The following is a 25984-nucleotide window of genomic DNA, read 5'->3' on the forward strand; positions in this document are numbered from 1 at the left end:
AACTGTGTATTTGGACCGATGGGGTGTTATTTCTTCATTTAAAAAAATGAGTTAAAAACTGCATGAGTGACTTTTAACTGTGGACTGAGAAACTCTAAAACAAAACTCGTGACCGTCAGGTTGCTGCTAATACACAATGACCCTATAGGGCAGAGAAAGACTGTCTCTGTGGATTTTTGAGACTATAACTCTTTATGGGAGTAGAAAGCCTTCTCTTTCTCCTACAGAGAGGCCAGTGGTTTTGAACTGCTGATCTTGGAGATCACAGCCCAACATGTAACCAGGGCAAACCTGTGGACTAAGGGTAGCGAGGATATTAGAAAGATTTTCAAACCATAGGTGTTTGCATTGCTCTCTTTACTTAGTCTTTGCAGGTCCCCTCCTCCCTTGTGAATAACTCAAGTTTTCTCTTAATCCTAGAGTAAGAATATGTTGCCCCCCAAAAAGCGTGTACAAACAATTCCATTATCTTTTAAGTCGATGTTTACATGGAACCATTTGAAGGCCCTTCATATATAAAGTCCCCCCTTGTACTAGTGACTACTGCTAATAGCACAGGCCCATGCCAATAATGACAAAGTGATATTGGAGAGATTGGAAAAATGTTGTTTGGGAAACTGAAGGATGAAGATGATTCAGAAATCAAGGAAAGGGTTGTCTTTATGTTCATTTGATTAAAAAACAACAACAAAATTAGAACAAGCTAGTGTGGACCCAAGGTGTAAATAACGAGCTCCTGTGTGGGTTTATAGATGTCACTTAGGAATTCAGCAAAGATCCCCTTTCCTATCTTTGTCTAAATGTGTTGGACTGATCCAGGAAATGACATTTGATCATCTAAGCCAGATTTCCATAGTCTATAAATGGAATAGAAGGAAATGATTTTAACTCTAATCTAAGATTGCCATGCATTGGAGCTGACCTTACAGCAACTACCCAATGGGACAATTTAGCCTTTATACTGGACACGAAGTATGATGAAATGGTTAAGGGTAGACTGATAGGGGAGAGAGAACGTAGACTTTCTCTGAGAGTATTCTAAAGCAAGTCTGGTTGTCTTTACCTAGACTTTCTAGGTAATACAGAAGGATTTCTCTTTGTTAGAGATACTGTGTTGGAATCAGAACTAATCAGTATGTTCAACTTAATCTATGAGAGCAGTTTTGTGGAAAATCTGAAAACTTTTGGTGACCAAATACACCTATTACTTACAGATGCTGATGAAGGCAGCAATGAGATGGGGAGTGGGGAAGGAGGAAATGCAATTTGGACCTTAGTCAGAGAAACCGCCTCCTTTTAGGAGTCTATGAGCCATGGGATAAATTTAAAACAAAACCCAGCATAGTGTTGATGCAGCATTATGAGTTGATTGAAGAAATAACGGGGTCCCAGAGGAAATGCTTTCATAATCCTGAGTCAGGCATAGTACAGTGGTAATGCACGAGTCAAGGAATCTTGCAATCTCTGTCCTACTTCCAGCTCTGTTACTAATTTGCTGTGTAATCCTGGAAAAGTCTGAGTTTCACTTCGCAATATATAAAGGAAGGATGGACCAGCATTGTGTCCAAAATACCTGCTGACTCTAACTGCTGAGCCCAAGATTCTGTTATGTAACAATCGAATTCTAGAACAATCAAGTATTACAGATGGACCAGGTAAGATGGAGAGGCTGGGGTGGTGAGAAATGATCTGTCCTGCTTAAGTAATCTGTAAAGAGAAAAGCAAGGTTGTCCCTGAATGTTGGAATAAGTAACCCTTAATCCTTACCTTCCTGTGAAATTCATGATTCTAGGACTATAGACTCAAAGAGCCAGCTCTGAAACTGAGAACAGTGCTTTTTCTTTGAAAGTACTTTCAATTTTGAGTATAAATATTATTTTCTTCAGGAATTAGCTAAAAGTGTTATATATTCTGGCAGCAAAGCACTGTTGTGATTTTAAGAAAGGGAGAAATGTTTAGATCTGTCCTACAAAAAGGAGGACTTTCTTCGTCTGTGTGGTGTGCTGAATGAATTGGAAGCAGAAATGACTGGACCAGATCTCTCGAGTTAGGAGATGATAATGCTAATGACAGGGAACTGGGCCACTAACAAAGTGATAATGGAGAGATTGGGCAACTGAGGGAGGGAGATTCCTCAGTTTCTTATTTGGGGCTACTGGGACAATGAGGATTGTATTGATTCACACAGGAAACACAGGGGAAAAGTGGAACATGTAGGAGAGTAGAAGATGATTTAACATCGAATTATTTGAGACTTTGGTGTAGATTCTGAGTTTTCTCAGCAGTAAAAGTAATGTTCAAATACTTTTTCTCAAGAGGGTATATGCATGTGCCAGTTTGTTTTCTATGTTGCTAGGGGAGACGATTACTACGGAGACTGATGATGTAAACTCATGTGAACATTCTAGTTGGTCTGGCTCAGTCATAAAGCTGAAGCCTACACTTAAAACCAGCCGATCCTGGTAATTACGTGAGCAATGTTGAAAGTGTGAGTGGGGTGGAGGTATTGCAGGGCTGTGGGGTTTTGCTTTGTTTTTTACTCTTATAAGAAAGATAAGTCTAGAATCCTCCCTTCTCAGTCTTGACACCTGTTTCCATGGCCTAAGGGAGCACAGGGTTTCCAATTCTTGGTAGAAAGAATTGGATAGAGAGAACCTTGGAAAGGAAATCACAGTTCGTCATTTGATTACTTGGAATCAATAACATTCAAATGCTATATTTTTTCCCTTTTAGGTTGGAAGTTTCAAAGTGTTGAAACGTGGAGAAATGACTTTCCTTCATTTGGATACTAGATATCTATATACCATTCTTCTTTCCACCACATTCGGCTGCATTTTTTCTTCAACCACTGAAATAAAAGGTAAATAAATATACTGGCTAGATTTTAACGGAGTTGTTTTTCAGGAAGTCCATATACCAAAACATATATATGTATATTTATATATTAGTCCTCTTTTATAAATAGGTCAAATATGTGAAACCTCATGGCTTAGCACTTAAGTGACTAGAACATTTTATTAATAATGACCCCTAATGATTTTTTAATATATGATATTGTATTTAAGGTGAAAATGTACACAACAAATCAGGTTCCCACTTAACTACTTCTGTACAAATGTCATAGTCATAAGAGTTAGGTTATCCAGTGTGTCATCATTCATTGCATTCTGGTTGTACCCAATGTTGACTATTTAGTCTCATATAGATAACATTTTTAAAAGAATTCATTACTCATGGGGGTTGTGTTTTCAGTTTCTTTATGAGACAAACTCGTATTTATTTAAAAGTAACATCAAAGGATCATTTGGACTAAGGTTTCAAGAATATCTCAGGGTGATAGTTTTGAGGAGTCCTCTGGCCTACACTTGGCACCTTTGATTTTTATGACAATTAGATGATTTTTTTATGCTGCAGAGATATATAAGGTAAGATTTTTAATAATTAAAGAATTATTATTTACAATTAGCTACAGAATTATTGAACCCTGGCAACACTGTCAGCTAAGCACTGGACTGCCAACAAGGTTGGTGCCTCAAACCCACTAGCACAGTGGTTCTCAACCTTCCTAATGCCGTGATCCTTTAATACAGTTCCTCATGTTCTGGTGATCCCCCAACCATAACATTATTTTTGTTGCTACTTCATCACTGTCATTGTGCTATTATAAGGAATCAGGTGAGTTCGAGAACTGCTGCTGGCTCTGTGGGAGAAAGATGAGGCTACCCGCTTCTGTGAATATATAGCTTTGGAAACTATGTAGGCTCACTGTGAGTAAGAGTCTAGTCAAAGGGTGTGGGGTTGTTGTTGTTGTTTTGAGTTATTAAATCGTGTGGTATGCTTTTCAAGAGTTCTGGTGGCACAGTAGTTGGAAATTCTTGGATAAGTCTCTGATTCAAATCCACAAATCTCCTTCTGTAAGGATTTATAGTTCTGGAAACCCTATGAGGCAGTTCTACCTCTCCTTCTCACGGCCATCAAGTCAATGCTGATTAATACAGACAGACCCCCTATGGGTTTCTGAGATTAGAACTTTTTACAGGAGTAGAAAGCTCAGCCTTTTTTCCAGAGGAGCTGGTGACGGTTTAGAACTGCTGACCATGCGGCTCGCAGCCTAACGCGTAACAACTACACAACTAGGGTTCAATATCCTTAGAGGGTCTCTATGGGTTAGAATCCGTTCAGTGGCAGTGGGTTTGGTTTGCGTGTGAATATGAGTTTCACATTGCAGATGATGGTTAGAATAATGCACTTGACAGAGATTTCTAGCTAAAAGGGATGATGCAGCAGAATTGTCATTTCATCCTCAATATGAATCCTCTCTATGAGGCACAGAGAGGATCTGGCTCAAATCATAATTTGTGCCATGATTTTTTTCCTGTGATTTTTCTTCCTTACCTCAAAAAGTATTATGAAATGAAGTATTAAATAAACAGAGCAGCAGTGAGAAGAAATTTATTAGCAAAAAAGCCAGATAAGGGTAGTACTTTAGATTTGCTAGTGGGAAAGTGTGTGCATTTATTGAATATTTGGGATGTACAAATGAAAAAACAATATGTATACATAAGTGTGTGTCATTGTTTTATAAAACATCAGATGGTCGCTTCATTACCTCCCACTGCCACTCCAGCTCCTCCTCCACACACACACACACACACACACACACACACACACACACACACCGTTTCCTGATGTCTTTCTACTGAGCTGCCTGATTTTTCTTTTCTTTTTTTTTTTGAGAATCTCCAAAGAATAGTCCTGGTCTGCTGTCCTATAGGAATAGTGCAGACCTTCAGTTAACTAGAGGAGTCCAGACCTTTAGTTAATCAGAGTGGATCAAGAAGAATTGGCTTTTCCCCAAATTCTTAAATCAACTAAATTGTAAGCTCTAATGGCCTTATTAAATCTTTATAATGTTCTTGTGTACACGCCACAATGCTGTAAGTATCTAGTAGATACTGAGTAATTACTGATCGACCAAAATCAGAAGTACATGACAACAGAGCTAAATCCGTGTCCAAGTTCTTCCATCAATGGGACTTTGTATTTGTCATAATGACAAATGCTTTTGAGAAGCATTAAACCAGGGCACATTAGGCATATGAGCGTTCTTAAAGAGGGTGCAAATGTGCAGCATCAATCTAGATTTTTTAACAATGTAATTCAAAATGCACCCCTTGGTGCCATGAGCTGATAACTACAAGGTCGCTGGTTGCAACTCACCAGCTGCAGTGAGGGAGAAAGGTGCAGCCATCTGGTCCTCGTAAAGATATAAAGGATCAGAAGCCTGCAGGGAAACTTCTACTTTGTCCTAGAGGGTTATGGTGAATTGGACTGGACTGGATCGCAGTGGGTTTCATTTAGTTTATCCTTTAGAAAGGAGCCCTGGTGGTTGGACTACTAACTGCACTGTCGGAGGTGTAAACCCATCAGTCACTTCTTGGGAGAAAATTACGGCCATCTACTTCTGTAAGGATCTACAACCTCAGCACTCCCGTATGGGGTTACTGTAAGTCTGAAGCAACTCAATGGGAGTGAGCTATTTCGGTTTGGGTCATTCTGTGGTGTCATTGATTGGAGCCATTGATTAGCACATTAGGCAGTTAGTTTAAAAAGTTAGTGCTTCAAGTCCACTCAGAGGCAGTGACGAACATTTACAGGTCCTAGTAGTTTAGCCAGAGTTGGGCTACTAACCGCAGAGTCAGCAGTTCAACACCACCAGCTGTCCCCTGGGAGAAAGATGGGACTTTCTACCCCTGTAAAGAGTTACAGTTTCGGAAACTCACAGGGGCAGTTCGATCCAGTCCTATAGGGTCGCTTTGAGTTGGCATCAACTCGATGGCAGTAAATTTGGTGAGGTTTGCTTTTAGTGTATTCACAGAGTTTTGCAATGATCACCACTATCTAAGTCCCAAACATTTTATTCACTTTCACATGTAACCCTGTACATATGAGTATCACTCCTCATCCTCTGATCCTCTAATCTTTATCTCTGTGGACTTGCCTATAAATTTGCTCATTTCATGTAAATGGAATCATACAATGCAATCATACAATTACTCTGTGGCTTGCTTCACTAATAATAATAATCTCAAAGTCCAACTAGGTTGCACTTAATTTATTTTGATGCTCAAAGAATAGTTCGAGGTATGGATATACCACACTTTTCTTCAATAACCACCCTTGATATGTTTGAATATGTAATATTTAATTATTTTCCCCATGAATGTTTATACATTCATCAACTGGGCAATTGGATTTAATCCAGATTTAAAATGTTATGATAAAATATAAGAAAAAAACCCTTTTATTTTATTTCAGTGAATCCTCCTCAGCATTTTGAAATCGTAGACCGTGGGTATCTAGGCTACCTCTCCTTTCAGTGGAAGCCTCCACTGTCTCCGGATGGTTTTAAGGACTGTGCAGTGGAATATGAATTAAAGTGCCGAAACAACGATAGCGCAAGCTGGAAGGTAAGACTTGCACATGCAATATCGTGATGAAGATGTTTCTGGTGTTTCTAGACTTCAGAGTCAAACTCCAAATCTTATGTCTGAATAACTATCATTAGGATTTAACAAGATGCTATGCCTGCCTATCCAGTGTTTTTATCCCTCTACCCACTTCTCTGACTAAAATTATAAGGATGTGATGGGGGATGCAACTCATGGAATATGGACTTGAAGAGTGCTTACACATTTTGCTACAATTTACAGTTGAAACAATTATATGTTTCTATGAGTCTTTTGTATCCTACTAGATTGTAAACTTTTTATTCCAAGTTGCCTCTAGGTAGACGTGAACTTCCAAGTGTTCAGTTACCACCTGAGCGCGTTAAGCATTTGCCCCACCTAGGAACTCCATCTAAAGAATATAACATTTAATCAAACATTTCATTATTTGCCTCTGTACCTTCCCCCATCAAACACAGCATGATGCTCAAGGTCCTGTCCATGAAGCTTTTTTTTTTTCCCTCACACACCTGGTGGTTGGTTGGTTGTTTTTTCCCTTCCTAATGAGAAATTAAAATTCAAATGATCTCATGAAATTACATGAGTAAATGCTCAATGCCAGCCCATTGAGTTATTAACGATTTACACATGCGACAAGCGTGTTAATTTGAATAATTCTGTGATGCAAAGTATTCCGTTACTGCCCACATTTTCTTCTGTTTCAGGAAACAGTTTTATTTGAGCATGTTTTGTTCCAGACACTTTACAAGGCATTTGGGATTCAGGAGAAAAACAATACATGATTGGAGTCCTTGAGGCACTCACAATTTGCCTGCCTTTCCCTGGCATAATATAAATCCATTTTACTTTATGTGATTCCTGAAGTTTTTATATTATATTTGAAAAGTCATAAATTATCTGTCAAGCAATATGGGTTGACACAGAGGCTTCAATAATGAGCTCAAACATAACAATTGTGAGTTGTTCTGTTGCTATGAGTTAGGGGCGACTCCACATCGCCTAACAACAATATTTGAAAATCATCTATTTGATTTCTCATTGGTTATAGCTCAACTTTCTCCCCATGCAGACTTGGTTGTTGTTGTTCTTTCTTTTGTCCTTCTTGATGAGAGGCTAAAGTTCAAGTGGTCTCTTGAAATTATGTTACACATGGAAGTAAACTGTACCAGAAATATATCTGGGATATTGTACCAGGTCATCAAGAGTGCCTTAGATATTGGGTATACTCCAGGATATTAATGATTTCTTAAGCTTTATTAATGTGGTTCATCATCTTATGACTGTTTCTAACCTTGACTTTGTCTCATCTTTTTTATCAAACAGACCATCATTACTAAGAAGCTATCTTACAAAGTTGGGTTTGATCTTAACAAGGGCATTGAAGCAAAGGTACGCACAATTCTGCCACAGCAATGCACAAATGGATCACACATTCAAAGTTCATGGTTGGAAGCTACTTATTGGACATCATCACAAGGTTAAAAGACAGTTCTGTTTTTATATTTACTATAATGAGAACAGTTCATACAGGGAATAAGTTTGAATGCATATAGGGAATAAGAAGGTGCCTTAGCTCTTCTCCACCAGACTGTATCTACAGTAGATTACTATGGCAATTTGGAACAAGATAAAATTCTTCTTAGAAGCAAGTGACTATGGTTGTTGTTAGTGACTGGCCTTTGAAACTTTTTTAAATCAGCAAAAAAAATACGTAAATTATACATAGTATTAGATTTATCATCCTTAGCTATTGACCCATATTAATGAACATTCATGTATATACTTAACTGCTCAGGGCTCCTAGGATTGTTAAATAATAGTTGTTTTTTTCTGTTTATTTTATTTTTTAAATCATTTTATTGGGGCTCATACTTAATTATATTTACATTAACAAGAGTAAATGAGTTCTCAAAGGTTTTTGTGAATGCCTGCTCTTCTTAGAAATAAGTGATTTCCACAAACCTTTATGTGGAATAATTCTGATTATGTTGATTCCTAATAAAGAAGTCAAAGAAAATGAAATAAATTTATATAGTGATTTTACAAATTATTCATCATCAAGCCTTTGCAACATTTATAGTTCTTTCATTCCTTAGGAAATGTGGCAACTAAAGTTCAGGATATGGATTGTGTATATAACAACTGGCAATATTTATTCTGCTCCTGGAAACCTGGCACGAATATCCCTTTGGATACCAATTACTATTTATTTTACTGGTAAGTATTTTTATAACTGGATTTTCATATTAAGAAAGAATCTATCCAAATTAATCCACAGTATGAGTAACTTCATTTTCACTAAATTAAATTGATTACCAGACTTGTATTTGAGATGGTGTTTGCTTGCAAATATTGGGGATTCTTTATGTGATTTCAGACTATAACTACTGTAAGTACTCTCCTATAATGGACATCAGGATTAACTTTTGTATTCCTTTAATGGAGTTCCTGACTGCTGAAAACAGTTAATGTTTAGTTATTAATTGAAAATTTGGAAGTTCTACTCCACCTTGAACTTGAGGCACCTTGGAAAACTGGTCTTCCCTGGCAACATGTCCACATTTTATGAAATGAAATCTCACCATCCTTGCCTTTGTTCTTTTGGCAGCCCGTGGTACTTTCAATATTTTTCATGAGCACCATAATCCAAATGCATTGTTTCTTCTTTTGTCTTCCTTACTCAATGTCCAAGTTTCACATGCACATGAGGTGATTACAGCTCTTTTAGAATTTGTCTACCAGGTTTTCTGGATTTTTCCGGAACTATGCCCCCCACTTTCCACCCCACCCCCCCAAAAAAGAAAATAATATGGCTTGCGTCAGGCACACCTTTGTCCTCAAAGTGTGATCCCAGCTTTTCAGCACTTTACAGAGGTCTTATGCAGCACTTTAAAGAGATCTTATCCTCGACAATTGAACATTCCTATCCCGTTTGTCTTGATGTTACTCATTGTTCCTGCTGTGAGGTTTTGGGTTTTCTTTACATTGAGATGTATTCCATAGTGAAGACTGCAATACTTGGTCTTCATCAGCAAGTGCTTCAAGTCCTCCTCACTTTTAGCAATCAAGGTTGTTCCATCTGCATATCACAGTTTTTTTATTGCACAGCACTCCTTTATTATACTGATCTGGAAAAAGGATTTAGTACAGGTATCTTCAAACTGAGGACTGAGCCCAAGTAGCAGGGCCGAGCAACTGAACTAGGACTCAGTGTCAGTGAAGACCCATGTGGACACGATCAATAGGCATTTTACTGCCACACAACAGAGAGGTTGGGGAAGGATTCTACAGTACACAGCAGAATCAACTCCTCTCCTTAAGCAGCAGGGAGCCTACCCCCACAGGTTGTTAATAAGCCTTCCTCCTCTCCTGATACCCCATTCGTCTTCATATAATCCAGCTCCCTGATTCTTTTTTCAGCATACAAATTGAATAAGTGTGGTGAGAGGATACAAACCTATGTACACTTTCCTTGATTTTAAGTCATGCAGTGTTTCCCTGTTCAGTTTGCACAACTGCTTCTTGATCCATGTACAGGCTCCACATGAGCATAATGAAGTGGTCTGTAATTCCCATTCTCCTCAAGGATATCACAGTTTGTTATGATTGACACAGTCGAATGCCTTGACATAATTAATAAGTCACAAGTATCTTTAAAAACAAAACCAAACAAATAAGGTCACAAGCAAACATCTTTCTTGTTTTCTCTGCTTTCAGCCAAGATCCATCAAGCATCAGCAATGATGTCACTTGTTCTATACTCTTCTGAATCTGGCCTGTATTGCTGCAACTGTTGCTGGATGACTTCCAGAAAAATTTTACTTGAATGTGATATTAATTATAATGTTCTATAATTTGAGAAATCTGTTAGCTCACCTTTCTTTTGAATGGGTATAACTATGGTTCACTTGCAGTCAGTTGGGCAGGTAACTGCCTTCCAAATTTCTTCAGATAGATGAGTGAGAGCTTCCAGTGTTTCATCAGCTTCTTGAAACATTTCAATTGGCATTCCATCAATTCCTGCTACCTTGTTTATTATCCAATACCTTTAGTGTAGCTTGGACTACTTCCTTCAGTATCGTTGGTTCTCAATCATATTCTACCTATTGGAATGGTTGAATGTCAACTATTTCCTTTGGGTACAGTGACTGTGAATTCTTTCCACCTCCTTTTGATGATTCCTGAAGCATTCAATATTTGGCCCTTAAAATCTTTCAATATTGCAACTCAAGGCTTGAAATTGTTCTCATTTTTTAGTATAAGATATGTTGAGTCTGTTCTCCATTTTTGTTTTTAAAACTTTAGGTCTTTGCACATCTCATTATAATACCCGGTTTTGTCTTCTTGAGCTGTCCTTTGAAATTTCTGTTCAGCTCATTAGGTTTTCATTTCTTCCATTTACCTTAGCTAGTCTACAAATGTCTTTTGACATTCACTTTGTTCTTTTCTTTCTTTCCTGTCTTTTTAAGATATGTTAACATTTAATTGGGAGCCCTTTCAGATATTACAATACTTAGTCCCATTAGAGCAAACATAATTATACAATTGCTGCCATCATCATTTTCAATATATTTTCTGTCTTCTTGAACTCCTTGATATCAGCTACCCTTTATGCCCTATCTCCTCCACCCTACCACCTCCCAAGCCCTTAACATGTAATTTTTTTTTCTTTTGCCATAATTTACACCATCCCATGCATCCATTCACCTAAAATTCTAATGTTTGTTCCCTTCACATGAGGTTATACAGTCATCACTGCTACCAATTCCCCTTCCCCCTGAAATCCGCCTCTCTTTTTGTATGCTTGGGCCATCCTTATTCCCCTGACTGTTTCTGAGGAGGGTTAGCTCTTGAATTTTGTGCATCACTGCTGTCCATTCGTTTTCTTCATGTATGATGCTCTTGACATCCTCATATATGTCAAGTGTCCTGTCATTAATGTTCAACGCATCACATACATTCTCAAAATTCAAGTGAGATATACTCAAGGCTATATATTGACTCATGAAGACTTGTTTTCAATTTCTTCAACTTCAACCTGAACTTACATATGAGCAATTTGTAATCTCTTTCACAGTCAGTTGCTGACCTGGTTTCAGTGCTGACATTGAGCTTTTCAAATGTCTCTTCCCATAGATGTAATTGATTTGATTTCTATGTTTTCCATCTGGAGAGGTTCACTTGTATAATCACCATTTGTGTTGAATGAAAAAACGTATCATTGGTGAAAAAGTTGCTGGTTTTGCAAAATTCTTTCATGCAATCTTCAGGGTAGTTTCTATCACCAAGACCTTATTTTCCAACTAACTACGGAGCCTTCCTCTTTGTTTCCATTTTTTGCATTCCAATTGCCAACAATTACCAATGCATCGCGATAGCAGGCTTGAACGATTTCAGAATTCAAATATTGGTAAAACTCTTCATTTTCTTTACATCTTTTCTCTATTCAATTCTTCCATAAAATGGAACTAGAAGGAATACACAGAATAAATGTGCCCAAAACAACTGGCCAACATTCACCCACTTCTAAAAAGCGATAATATAGAAGGATGAAGTCCAGATGCAGTGAAGCCACTGGCATAAAATCAGGCTCTAGGAATTTATGGAATACCAAAGGAAACATTCCAACAAGCTGAAGAAGCAGAAGTACTCAACTAGTTTATGCCAAAAAATGGCATATTGATGGGAAGAGATCCATATGTGTACCCACTCCAAAGACATGACCAAACAATGTACAATGTGTTGAGCCATATCACTATCTCAAGCAAGTAAAATTTTGCTGAAGATGATTTAAAAAATAGTTAGAGCAGTACATTAACAAGGAGTTGCCAGAATGCTATATAGATTCAGGAGAGGATCTAACAGATGAATATCCTTGCTGACATCACATGAATCTTGGCTGAGAGGAGAGAATATCAGAAAGATGCTTAGCCGTCTTTTATTGATAGTGCAAAGACTTTCAACTATGTGTATCACAACAAACCATGGGTGACATGGGAAGAGTGTTCATTCCAGAACACCTAATTAATTTTGCTCATGCAGAAACTGTACACAGATAAAGAAGTGCACGGCGGAATAGCGTGCGATTTAAGTCAGGACAAGTGCGTGTCGGGGTTGAATCTTCTCACCATACTCAAGTCAGTCTGCATGCAGAGCGAATAGTCTAGCGACCTGGACCATGAAGAAGAATCGGAGCAAGGTTTCTGAACAACCTGAGGTAGGCAGATGAAACAACTTTGCTGGCTGAAAATGAGGACTTGAAGCACTTCCTGATGAAAATCAGGGGCTGTAGCCTTCAGTATGCATCGTAATCCAGTGTAAAGGAAAACATTGGCCCAGTAGACAACATCATGATAAATGGAGAAAAAATGAATTCGTCAGGGACTTCATTTTACTTGATTCCATAATCAATGATCATAGAAGCAGCAATGAAGAAATTACCGGTATACAACGTATTGCATTGGAAAATCTGCACAAGACCTCTTTCAAATATTGAGGCACAGAGAGATTACTTCAAGTTTCAGGGTGCATGTGATCCAAGCCATCCTATTTCTTATTGCTCTGATGCATGTGAAAGCTTGGACAATGAATAAGTAACACTGGAGAAAATTTGATGTATTTAAATCATGTTGTTGGCGAAGAATACTGAAAGTGCCGTGGATTGCCAAAAGAACAAACAAATCTGTCTTGGAAGACATAGAGTCAGACTGCTCCTTAGAAGCCAGGATGATGAAACTGGGTCAAGTAAGTTAGTACATGTTATTAGAAGAGACTATTCCCTGGAAAAGGACATCATGTCTAGAAAAGCAGAGGGTCAATGAAAAAGAGGAAGATTTGAAGAAACCAGACAGATGGCTACAGGGGCTGCAACAATGGGCTCCAAAATAACATGGGTAGGACTTGGCAAGATGTCAATGTGCTGTGCGCTTGATTCGTGTGAGTCAGTCCCAACGTGATGGCATCTAACAAGAACATCTTGGATTGGTACCATTTTTAAATTTAACTTTTTGCTTTATATTATCATGACATCGTTCTCCTGAAAATGATAACATATGAGCAATAAATGAGCCCCTGAATCCTGGGTTCTAGTCTTTGATCTGGCATCATTCAAGTAGGTAAGCTTGGAGAAATAATTTTATCTTTCAGGGTCTGAGTTTCCTCATCTGGTAAATCCTTAAGGTCATTTAGATCGAATTAACTTATTCATCCATTCAACAAATCTTAAGCTTCTGTTAAATGGCAGTCGTGGAGCCCTGATGACATACTAGGTTAATAGTTGGGGTACTAAAACACAAGGCCAGCAGTTTGAAAACACCATTCCTTCTGGGGGAGAAAGACGAGGCTTGTAAAGGAGCCTGGTGGTTCAGTGGTGAAGAGTGGAGCTCCGATTTGCATTGTTGACAGTTCAAAACCACCAGCAGCTTTATGGGAGAAAGGCTGGGCTTTCTAATCTGTAGACAGTTACGGTCTCAGAAACGCACAAGGGGTTGCTATGAGTCTGCATGAACTCGATGGCAGTGAGTTTTGTTTTGTGGTTTTCTCTGCTTCCATAAAAGCCTAAGAAACCCAGAGGGACAATTGTCACCTGTCCTATGAGTGCAAATCAACTCGATGACAGTAAGTGAGTGAGTGAGTGAGTGAGTGAGTGAGTGAGTGAGTGAGTGAGTGAGTGAGTAAAATGCCAGGCGATATTCTCAATAGCAAAAATTCAAATGTGAATGAGACCAGGTCCCAATCCTCTTGTGCCTTCTAGTTCATGTTTAGCATAAGGTAATTTTGCTGTCATGTTAGTAATGTAGTGAGAGATACATGATTCCCATTTTAGAGAGGAAAACAATGGTGCCAGGAGGTTTCCTGCTGTCACATAAAGATAACTGTGTAAAGTTAAAGGTAGACCTCAAACCTTTCCAACTCAAATCAAGTGAAAGAGCCAAGAGATTATAATTTTGCAAACTCTGCCTAAAGAAAATACTTTGATAAAATAAATTGAATAGTCTGAATATTCTTATCAGCACCATATCAGCTGCTGTATTGGTCACGTCTCAGAGGAGGTAACTTCCTGGCTGCTTTCACAGCTCATATTACATCTGAAGGGAAATCCCCTTCATTCCTAATAGGTCTCTTACTGGAAAGAGGTTAATTTGCAAAGTTTGTAAACATTTCTTATCCAAAAAGAATGGGGAAATGTACTTACCACACAACTTTGGTCCTCTTCCCTTCCCCTCCCCTCCCCTTCCCTCTCCTTTTGCTTCCCTTCCTGTTGGTGACCCAAGGTTTATCTCTTAATGTGTGTATCCTCCCAACATTTTTCTTCTATTAACCCTAACTATTTTACGTGTTTAATTTTCAATCCGATTTTATGTTTTAAACTAGCTCCCTCGGGCAGTATAAAATATGTGTTCCCACCTAAAATTGTTTGTATAAACCTAGGCTTCCTTAATAGACATCCGATTCTTTGATTCACAAACCTTATACATGTCTTGGCAATTCTGTGAAGACTTGCATAGAAGATAAACTCCGTGTGTCATAGTCTATGTCTGCTGTTCTTACTTTTGTGTCCCTGGCAGGTATCACAGAGTCTGACAAATCATATCATAAATATTATATGTCATTGAGTGATCTTTTTATTAGTTTTAATATCTTAATGTACTTGAAAGCATAAACGCTCTGATACTAGATGATACTCTTACATATAATTCTCACCATTTTTTACAGGTATGATGGCTTAGACCGAGCAGCTGAGTGTGCTGAATATTTGAAGGCTACTGGGACAAATATTGGATGCAGGTTTCCTTCCTTGAAGTCAGCAGACTATAAAGATTTCTATATATGTGTTAATGGATCATCGGAATCCATGTCCATCATGTCCAACTATTTCATTTTTCAGCTTCAAAATATAGGTGATATAAACAAAATAATTTCAAATATATAGTATCTAGTCTAGACTACTTATACTCACATGACTATTAAAGGGACTATTAAAGAAATGCAAAGGCCGGCAATTAGGACCAGCAGAGGACCCTGGGAAACTTGTGTTTGATGTGAAAATATGGAAGAGAAGGTACTAAATGAAGGGTAAAATGCTATTTTATTTAGCACTCACAATTTTCCAGCATCAATAAAATTGGCCAGCTACACAGCACTTTTACTTAGTGTTGTGATGGATTAATTGTAGCGATGGATTGATTAATGGTAGCATCACATATTCCCAGTCCTCAAAAACCAAATGACTAGATATTTTCTGAGTCTGCGTTTTCAGTTCTAAGGGTTCCAGAATCAGCCAACACCAAGTCTGATTCTTGAATCTATTACTTTCTAGCTGTGTGACTTTGGACAAGTTATAGAACATCTGTTTCAATAACTTTATCAGTAAAATGAGGATAATGCAGGACTATTTCTTAGGATTTATGTGATATGAATGCAATTATGATGTAACATCATTGGTACAGTGCTTGACATATCATAAGCACACACACAAAAAGATTAAGTTAGCTATGAAATGACTGAGTGGTGCCTGTAGGTTGATGGTGTGAACCTATTTAAAGGTACCTAGGAAGACAGGTGATCTGCTTCTAAAAGTTCACATCCGTCTGTGAAAACCCTGTGGAGCAGGTCTTTGCCTGAATGGAGTTGCCATGAGTTCGATCAATTGACTTGATTGAAACTAACAAAAAAATTTAAAGTATTTCTAGTTCTGGGTATGGTTCTTCATGCTACAAAATGGGATGTGTGTCATGGTAGTAGGGACTGCAGTAATTTAAGGCTTCTAAATTCTAACTTTTCCCTTTAATATTTGCCAATATGTGACTTATCCAAGCATGAGTTCCCAAGATAACTAAGGTTCTCATGAAACTTATATGTTGGCAAGCAAATTTGATTTGATTTGGCATCATAGGGAATAGTTGAGCCATCTAGTTTAGCCATGGAAACTTCTGTTACTAGGTGCCCAGTTTATGATAAGAACTTCTACTGAAGGCTAACAACCCTCATGTTGGTGTATTTTTATTTCCTTTTGCGTTTCAGTTAAACCTTTGCCACCACACTACCTTATGCTTACATTGAATGATTCTGATGAAATTAACCTGAAATGGACTGTGCCTCGAGGACCCATTCCAGCAAGATGCTTCATTTATGAAGTCGCAGTAAGAGAAGATGATACTACCTGGATGGTATGGATATTGCATTTACTTGTGAAAATCATAGGCAAACCTTTTAAATAAAATGGGAAATATGGGGACCCAAGGTGATTGCTATACACAGGAGACATGTATGTCAGTTAAACTTTCTGAAAAATCATTTAATCTCATGGACAAAAGAAAGATGCTTGTAATCTGAGTGTATGGACTACTGTACCAGTTTTAGAATATCTCTAACAGGACTTTAGATAATATTCTTGTCCATCATTTTCAATTTTTGTCACAAAATTACAGTTGGCAAGGGCCTAACGTGGCTTATAAAGAAACTGGAGGTTAAAACACCCCCACACACACCAAACCACTTCTTGAGGAGCTTATTTCAAGTAAAAGTGAGAGCAGAGTCTAATAGGGCTATGAATATGTTGTGTGTGTGGCAAGGGATGGGAAGAGGGACTGACAAGGGAAGTAGAAAATGGTTGTTAAGACAAATTCCCATTTATCTAGTACCAAGAATTGCTGCTGCCTGACCCTATGTTGTTATATGTTAATTGTATTCATTGGTTTCCAATTAACTTAGAGAGAAGTTAAAAAAATACCCACCACCACCAAAAAAGAAACAAACAAAAACCCTCTGCCATGGAGTTGCCTTTATCTCTTCGTGGTAGAGACAGGTAACATGAGCCCTTGTAGCACAATGTTATATTGCTCAGCTGCTATCAGAATGGTTAGCAGGTCCAGTCTACCAGCAGCTCCACAGGAGAGAGGATCTGCCTAGGAAACCCTATGGGGCAGTGAAAAGCAACTCAACCCCACCCAACAACAGAGACGAGCTAAAGGAACCCTGAGAGCTCTTCAGATAAGGGATCAGCTTTTTCTATCCTTTTTTTTTTTTTTTGGACCTTTGACAATTTATTGAAATCCAGATTCTATTCAGATTATCTTGAAAGTGTTATTTTTTCAGGAATTTATACATTTAGTTATTTTTAAATCATTTTATTAGGGGCTCATACAACTCATCACAATCCATACAAACATCAATTGTGTAAAGCACATTTATACATTCATTGCCCTCATCATTCTCAAAACATTTGCTCTCCACCTAAGCCCCTGGCATTAGCTCCTCATTTTTCTCCTTCCTCCCTCCCCGCTCCCCCCCATCCGTCATGAGCCCTTGATAATTTATAAATTATTATTTTGTTATATCTTGAACAGTACAACGTCCCCCTTCACCCACTTCTCTGTTGTCTGTCCCCAGGGAGAGGTCACATGTAAATCCTTGTGATCGGTTCCCCCTTTCCAACCCTCCCTTCCTCTACCCTCCCAGTATCACCACCCACATCACTGGTCCTGAAGGGATCATCTGCCCTGGATTCCCTGTGTTTCCAGTTCCTATCTGTATCAGTGTACATCCTCTGGTCTAGCCATATTTGTAAAGTAGAATTGGGATCATGAGAGTAGGGGAGGAAGAAGCATTTAGGAACTAGAGGAAAGTTGTATGTTTCATTATTGCTACATCGCACCCAGGCTGGCTCATCTCCTCCCAAGACCCTTCTGTAAGGGGATGCCCAGTGACCTACAAATGGGCTTTGGGTCTCCACTCTGCTCTCCCCACTTCATTCACTATGATATAATTTTTCGTTCTGATGATGCCTAATACCTGATCCCTTTGACACCTTGTGATCACACAGGCTGGTGTGCTTCTTCCATATGGGCTTTGTTGCTTCTGAGCTAGATGATTGCTTCTTTACCTTCAAGCCTTTAAGACCCCAGATGCTATAACTTTCGAGAGCAGGGCACCACCAGCTTTTTTCACCACATTTGCTTGTTCACCTGCTTTGTCTTTAGCGGTTGTGTCGGGAAGGTGAGCATCATAGAATGCCAATTTAATAGAAGAAAGCATTCTTGCATTGAGAGAGTTCTTAAGTGGAGGCCCAATGTCTTTCTGCTACCTTAATAATAAACCTATAAATGTATGCACATAGATCTATTTCCCAATCCTTATATAAAATATATTTGCATATGTACATGCCTTTATTTAGACCTCTATAAATGAAGGGCTCAGCTTTTAACCAAAAAAGTGGTAGTAGTTGTTATGTACTGTAAAGGTTAAAGCCTAGGAAATCCTGTGGGGCCAGTTCTACCGTGTCATATAGGGTTGCTGTGTATCACCATTGACCAGAATGCATACAACAGAAGCAAATAGGGAAGCCTCAGATTTTAATTAATGTATTTCATATACAGATGAGATTGCTGTCCCAGGGAGGTCAATCAAATTACACAGCTAGAATTAAAGTCCAGATCTGATCCCCACTCCACGTCAGCCCCTCACTACATTATGCTGGTTCCCCAAATAAATAGCAACCAAAGAAAGCTGTTATTTTGCATGGAAAGCAGTCTTTAGTTCTTTAAAATGCAAAATAGAAGTACCATATGTACTGGAATATAAGCCAAGGTACCTAATTATTACCTGGGAAACCAGAAAAAACTGATTGACTCGAGTATAAACCTAGGGTGGGAAATGCAGGATGTGAATTCACACAGAGACCAGAGGGGAGAGACGGAGTGCAGCCACAGATACATCCTTACCAGTTCAGCTGTGTAAGTGAATCACTACGGGTGTTTCTGTGAATTGGAGCCGTCCACGTCATAGGACGGCTCTGATTGGTTAGATGTGAGTAAACACACATTCAAAGCCCTGCAGTGGCAGTGGGGCTTTGAATGAACAGCGGAGAAAAGGCAATCACCTGCGAGATGTTACACCTCGCTGGGGTACCACTGACCCTTGTATAAGCCAAACCCTAGTTTTTCAGCACAGTTTTGGGCTGAAAAAACTTGGCTTATACACGAGTATATACGGTAATTCCTTCCATGTGTTTGTTTTTATATAGTTATATATCTGAAGGGATACTTTCAAGCCAAGCCCTGAAACACTATTATAGAACTGATGGCAGTCAACCAACCCAACAATAAGAAAACTCATTGTCATCAAGTCCATTCTGGTACTTAGCAGCCCTATGGGACTGAGTAGAACTTTCTGTGTGTTGTTTCCGAGACTATGAATCTTCACAGGAGCAGAGAGCCTCCTCTTTTTCCCATGGGGCAGCTGTGGTTTCCCAACTGCTGACCTTGCAATTAGCAACCCAACTTGGAGTTGCCAAACTCACTGACTCCCAGGCAATGCTGACTCGGAGACTCGCCTTTGTTGAGTTCCTGATACGGTACAGCTTTATGGGAGTAAAAAGTCTCACCTTTCTCCTGCTCATAGTTTCTAACTGCGGACCTTGAAGGTAGCAGTCCAACTCATAATCACTATGCCACTAGGGCAAGTTTCCAGAAAAAACTATATGCACTTGATCCACTCTGTCAAATTTTAACTCAATGTATGGAAGCTGACAATTTTGACATTAGTGCTGACATTGTAACTTCATCAGCACCACGGCTGGCTATGGATTTTTCCCTGTATCATAAGTCCTGTTATTCATTAGCATTACAGAAAAAATTAATATATATACATAAGAGAGAGAGAGAGAAACACCATCCAGAGAAATGCTCATCACTGGTAGAGTTTGCTAGAGGGCTTTCTGGTTCTTTTGATGCAAAACTCACTTTGAAAGTGACAAATCAAATGGTATCTCTCTAAACTCCAATTAGATCAAATGATGTCAGCTGATTTTTCCTTGCCTTTCAGTCTTCCACAGTTGATAATGAAATATTCACCACGAGAATGTCCAATAAAAGCCATCAAATATGCATTTCAATAAGAAGCAAAGTGAATATTTTTTGCTCAGATGATGGAATTTGGAGTGAGTGGAGTGAAGAAAAATGCTGGAGAGGTATGAGATAGTAATAACAAATTCATTTGATTCATGTACTTTACCGTTATGGACATCAAAATTGTCTTGAATATAGTCCACAAACAGGGAAGATACATTAACAAGTATCTCCATTGATTAAAGATTTATTGAAAATCTAATATTCTGTTTGAACCCGAAGTCTTGTTCTGTTATCAACCTTTTTGTTTTTCCTGACTGGTGAAAAGAGACTATGGTAGTTTTAAGATTTTGGGGGTGTGGGATTTTTTCCCCAAAACTTTATTCTTGACTGGAGTTCAGATTTAATTTTTAAGATTTTGTTATTAATTGGGATTTAACACCTGTATCACGCCATTCAATAGTTTAGTAATGTCAAGTAGGATTGTACAAATTCCTAGTCCAATCAGTTTCTGGACATTATTTTTCTACATGGACTCCTTGACATCATCTCCATTTTAATCCACCACCACTGTACACCCCTAACCCCCCAACCCTTATCTTACTTGCTGTCCCTATAAGTTTATCAATCCTGGGTTTCATATACCGGAAAACAGAGAAGCATATAACGCAACTTTGAGAGGATGACCTTCAAAGACATACCACCTGTGAAATACACCCTCATATGTACAAACAAAAACAAAAAATACTACAAACCAAAAATACAGAAAAAGGTTGGAAACCAGATTAGGTCCAGCCTGCATCATAGAGGGGACCTACTGACAAAAGTTTTAACTGTTCAGGTCAGATTTATGCCTTTGATCTGTACTTATCTCTCTCCAGCATTGTTTAGTGACCCCTTTTCTGCCATCCTTCAATTGTGGATAGAGGGAGTTCACCAGATGCAAATGAATCTCAGGCTCCCACTGCCATCCATAGCCTTCTGCACACCGGATTCTCACAGTTTAGTCTCTGAGACTAATCTCTCCTTAGTCTTGGAATAATGATTTTTAATCATTGTTTTTTACTTTCAGTTTTCAAGAAAACACATCTTTACTTTAAGCAGGAATTAGTCAAAAGTCATTTGTGTTTGAATATCTAGGTTTAAGCCTAAGGAATATTTATTTTTAATTATGGTACCATAGGTTTTGAAATACATATTCCATTTCCTTCCAATAGCGATTTAATGTGACTTACAATGAAAAGCATTTATAAGCTAAAAAACCTAGAGAATGAGGGAAATATGATCATTCTTCACAGCACTACTAACTTTAACCATGGAAATGATGAATATTTGTTCAAAATGTAAAGAAATCAATTCTGTATGGATCTTTCAGGTTTATGTGTAGATGCAGTTATTACATACAGATGTGATACAAGCAGATACTGGCATTTTTATCAGTCATTCTTCTTTCATGTAGTTTTACTACAATAGAATTCCTTTTGCACTGTTAACTCCCTAGGACTATAGTGGCATTATTGTTCCATTTCATTCATCAGATATTTATTAAGGGCCTACTATAAATTAAACTCCAGTCAGACATTGACCATAGCTACATGGAAATTATATTTTATTCTTGGGTTGGGTAGAGATAGACAATAAACAAGTAAGTCAAATATATAATCACTAAAGGATATAGGCAAAGAACTCAAAATGACCAAGAGATATACAGAATCAAGAAAACACTGATTCCAAGTTTTCTTTTTTCCCCTACTATTAAAAAACTAACAACCCCCCCCCAAAAAACTGGAGATATTTTAGAACTGATATTGGGAAAGTAATTTCCTTTCCCAATGTTACAAGTCAATACATAGTTTACAGTAGATAAGATGAAAATATCCTTCATGAGTTTTTAGTCATGTCTTCAAAATATACCTACTTTAAAAATACATCCCTTTATTTGTGCTATATACCATATTAATAATGATATTGGTGGCTGATGTTTCCTTTGTCCTGATTGCATCTCTTAATACAAGCTTAAGGACTTTGAGATTAGGAACTAAAATTTTCATGGGTTGTATATGCTCTTGGTTCTTTAGGACATTTTTATTGTATCATTTAAGTTATAGAAAAAAATAGGACAATGGTGTTTTGGGAAATTTTTTTTAATCCCTTTTAGGATTGACTCCACTGTATTAGAAAGCCAATGGCTACCTATGTCTGATTTGCAGACCTTCAGGAAAGGAGCCCCATGACTTCTGATTGTTATTTATGATGGCAGAAAATGGATATTATTAGTCACTCTTTTGGAATATATCATTGCAAATTGTGACTGATTTGAACACCTGAATTTGATAAGTTTGTAGGACAACATAACATCTCAAGGAAAAAGGATATAGATGGGAGAATGAAAGGAAAGTTTGGAGCATGGGTCTGAGTATAGAATTCTTTAGAATGATCTGAATTGAAATTGAATTGGATACAAATTTTATTATTGTTACTCCAATGTAAGTGGATAATACAAGTTTGGGAAGAACAAATTTTGGCCACTTTTAAAGATTGTTTGATGATGGGTGGTTGCTCATTTCTTGATATACAGAAGAAAACATTACAACCCAATCATCTCTCTTAGTTTCTAAAATGTAAGACAACTTTTAAAATTAACCTTTAAAGAACAGCTCCATTACTCAGACACGGACATTTCTTGAAGACCCTCTTTTGCTGACAACTCAAAACCAAACCCAAAACCCAAACCAACTCGTGACCATCAAGTTAATTCTGACTCATGGCAACCCTGGAGGGCAGTGGAGAACTGCCCCTGCGGGTTCTCAGACTGTAACTCTTTACAGGAGGAGAAAACCTCATCTTTCTCCCCTGGAGCAGCTGGTGATTTTGAACTGCTGACCTCACAGTTATCAACCCAGTATGAAACGATTACTCCCCCAGGACTTCTACTACAGCAGCACATAAAATAAGCTAAACATTTGAGTTGTTGATAGTTAAGAGACTCACAGGGCATATTTATCTAATCACCGGGATACTATTTTTAAATGACAATGAAAAAAATCACCAGCCCTATTTTAAATAAAATCATATCAGAAAATAAGAATTATGCTGGGGATTTCTTTTTTTTTCTGTGACAAGAACAAATGCCACCATTTGATCAAGTAGTTATTTTATATAAAATAATATATATATATATATATATATATATATATATATATATATATATATATATATATATATATATATATATAAAGAATGGGATGCTATCCTCAAGCTCACCCACCATACCTCTACACTGGCAACTACTCTCCAGCAGTTTCTAGAAGATTATTTATCAAATCATTCCATTTCAGGAAGACTTATCAACCTCTAATTCTATTCCCTCTTTGTGTTATTTTTAATCCTAGATAACAGATGGAAGGAAACTTTGGCATATTCCATGTTACCACTGGGTTTTGCCTCACTATTTCTTTTGTCAACACTTTTACTGTTTTTTTATAATCGACGTGCTTTACTTAAAACGGTAAGTTGCGTGACATTCTACCGGTTGGTCTGACACCAAGTCCATAAACAAAACTGTTTTGCCTTTAGCTTGGCCTATATTTGGTAATTGTGCAAACACACTGTGGATGTACCATTGTTATTGTTTAGTTTATGATGAGATCTTCAAAAGCACATCATTTAAAATTAAGCCTACATTTTGGGGTGGTTTTACTTTTTTCTAAACAGAAGAATAATGCTTTAGAACTGGAAATACAGGTTGTAGATTAGGGGAGAGTAAAAAGAAAGAGCTACAGGAGAAACGTGTGATTGGGAGAAAGCAGAGTGGCTTAAAATGGACACGGACTGGGACATATTTCTATGGTGCCTGCTATAGTTTATTGTGCCAGCCTGGCCGATAAACACAAGTAGGGCAGAGGGATAAATGGCTCGGTGAGCCTCACCTTGGTTGTTCTGTGCCTCAGTGTAAAGGGGTACACTACCTGTGGGATGCCTAGCCTGTGGACTGTGTCACTGTAAGTTGAGGTCCCTTTAAACCCACACGATTGGAATGTTCATCTCAGGAGCTGGGGACCGACAGTTGATGACAGTGGGGGACCTGCCTTGCTGTTTGCTGCCTGGATATATATAGCCCAGCTCTCTCTACAGAAGGGGACTGGCACCTGGCAGCTCTCAAACCTAAAAGGACTGCTAGTGTCTCACTGCTTTATAATTTAACTGTTAATTTCTTGTATTATCTATCTGTATATAATTTAATGGCTCATTTCTTGTGTTATATATCTATATCTATATCTATATCTATATCTATATCTATATCTATATCTATATCTATATCTATATCTATATCTATATCTATCTCTATCTCTATCTCTATCTCTATCTCTATCTCTATCTCTATCTCTATCTCTATCTCTATCTCTATCTCTATCTCTATCTCTATCTCTATCTCTATCTCTATCTCTATCTCTATCTCTATCTCTATCTATATCTATATCTAATCTATACCTAATCTATATCTATCTATATCTATATCTATATATTTACTAGCAATCTGGTTTGTCTCTCTAGAGAACCCTGTCCAATACAGTGCCATAGGTGAAAGATGACATTAAAAAAATCCCAAATTGTTTTATCTGTCCTCCTGGAATTCATCTGGTAGATGAGGGAGAGAGGATACATATACAAAATAGAACCTGCATTATGGAATGATTTAAGATGATTGTTATTTGAGGGATAGAAGTAGTGTGATAGAATTTCAGAAAATGTGGCGATCAGTATGGGTCAGTAGGCTTGAGGGAGTTATAACTTAGAGAAAAATAACCTTTAGTAGGGATACAAATGTGAATGCCTATGAAATGCTTCAACTTTAGTTCGCTGCTGAGTACTTTTTGCCCATATTTCTTAATTGCTATCCTCAGTGAAAAAGTTAGTGTTATTAACTATGATCTGTTATTAATGGAGCACTTTCTTAATTTCAGATTTTTAATACGAACAAAGAAGTTTTTACTCAGCAAGAATCATGCTGCTGATCCACCAACTTCTATTTGTATGGCCACTTGTCAAGTAGATTCATTAAATGAATTTTCCTCAAAATGTGAAATAGATCTTATTTTGTTTTAAATCATCGCTGTATTAAATAGGTTTTAGAGTACTTCACCCCTCACCTAGTATGCAATTTGTGAGATTCAATTAATGGGTTGGGGGCTACCAGCCTCCGCAATTGAATGTGTCCCAAGGGGCGGTTGTGTAATTCAGGGATAACATTAAAGGGACATCAGACAAGATAAAGCATGTGAATGCTCACCTCCAGGACCATCATAACTTCAGGGGCCAGTTCCACGCAGAGAGAGGAATATATTTCCAACCAAGGCTTATATATACTCAGGGGGCATGCAATCCCCCCTAATTGCAGGTAACCAGATATATGACAAGAAGAGGTCTCACTAGAGGCATACATGTGACAGGAATGCCCATACATAACAAGATGGACAGGCTCTAGAGTAGTGGTTCTCAAGCTTCCTAATGTCGTGACCCTTTAATATAGTTCCTCATGTTGTGGTGACACCCCCCACCATAAAATTATTTTCACTGCTACTTCATAACTGTAATTGTGCTACTGTTATGAATTGTAATGTAAATATCTGATATGCAGGATGTATTTTCATTGTTACAAATTTAACA

The 25984-nt window shown here is 37.9% G+C and overlaps 1 protein-coding gene and 1 pseudogene across 1 annotated transcript; both read left to right on the plus strand.

Moving 5' to 3' along the window:
- The first annotated feature begins 1506 nt into the window (after positions 1-1506).
- Positions 1507-25984, plus strand: IL13RA2 (interleukin 13 receptor subunit alpha 2). Its single transcript, XM_075539222.1, has 10 exons — positions 1507-1655; positions 2734-2860; positions 6319-6470; positions 7794-7947; positions 8567-8687; positions 15186-15370; positions 16494-16639; positions 20295-20439; positions 23710-23825; positions 25282-25984. Exons 1-10 carry the CDS (start codon positions 1647-1649, stop codon positions 25330-25332), a joined length of 1206 nt encoding a protein of 401 aa, XP_075395337.1. The 5' UTR covers positions 1507-1646; the 3' UTR covers positions 25333-25984.
- LOC142435280 (U7 small nuclear RNA) lies at positions 9178-9243 on the plus strand (annotated as a pseudogene).

This window comes from Tenrec ecaudatus, chromosome X (genome assembly GCF_050624435.1).
Source record: "Tenrec ecaudatus isolate mTenEca1 chromosome X, mTenEca1.hap1, whole genome shotgun sequence".
Lineage (NCBI taxonomy): Eukaryota > Metazoa > Chordata > Mammalia > Afrosoricida > Tenrecidae > Tenrec > Tenrec ecaudatus.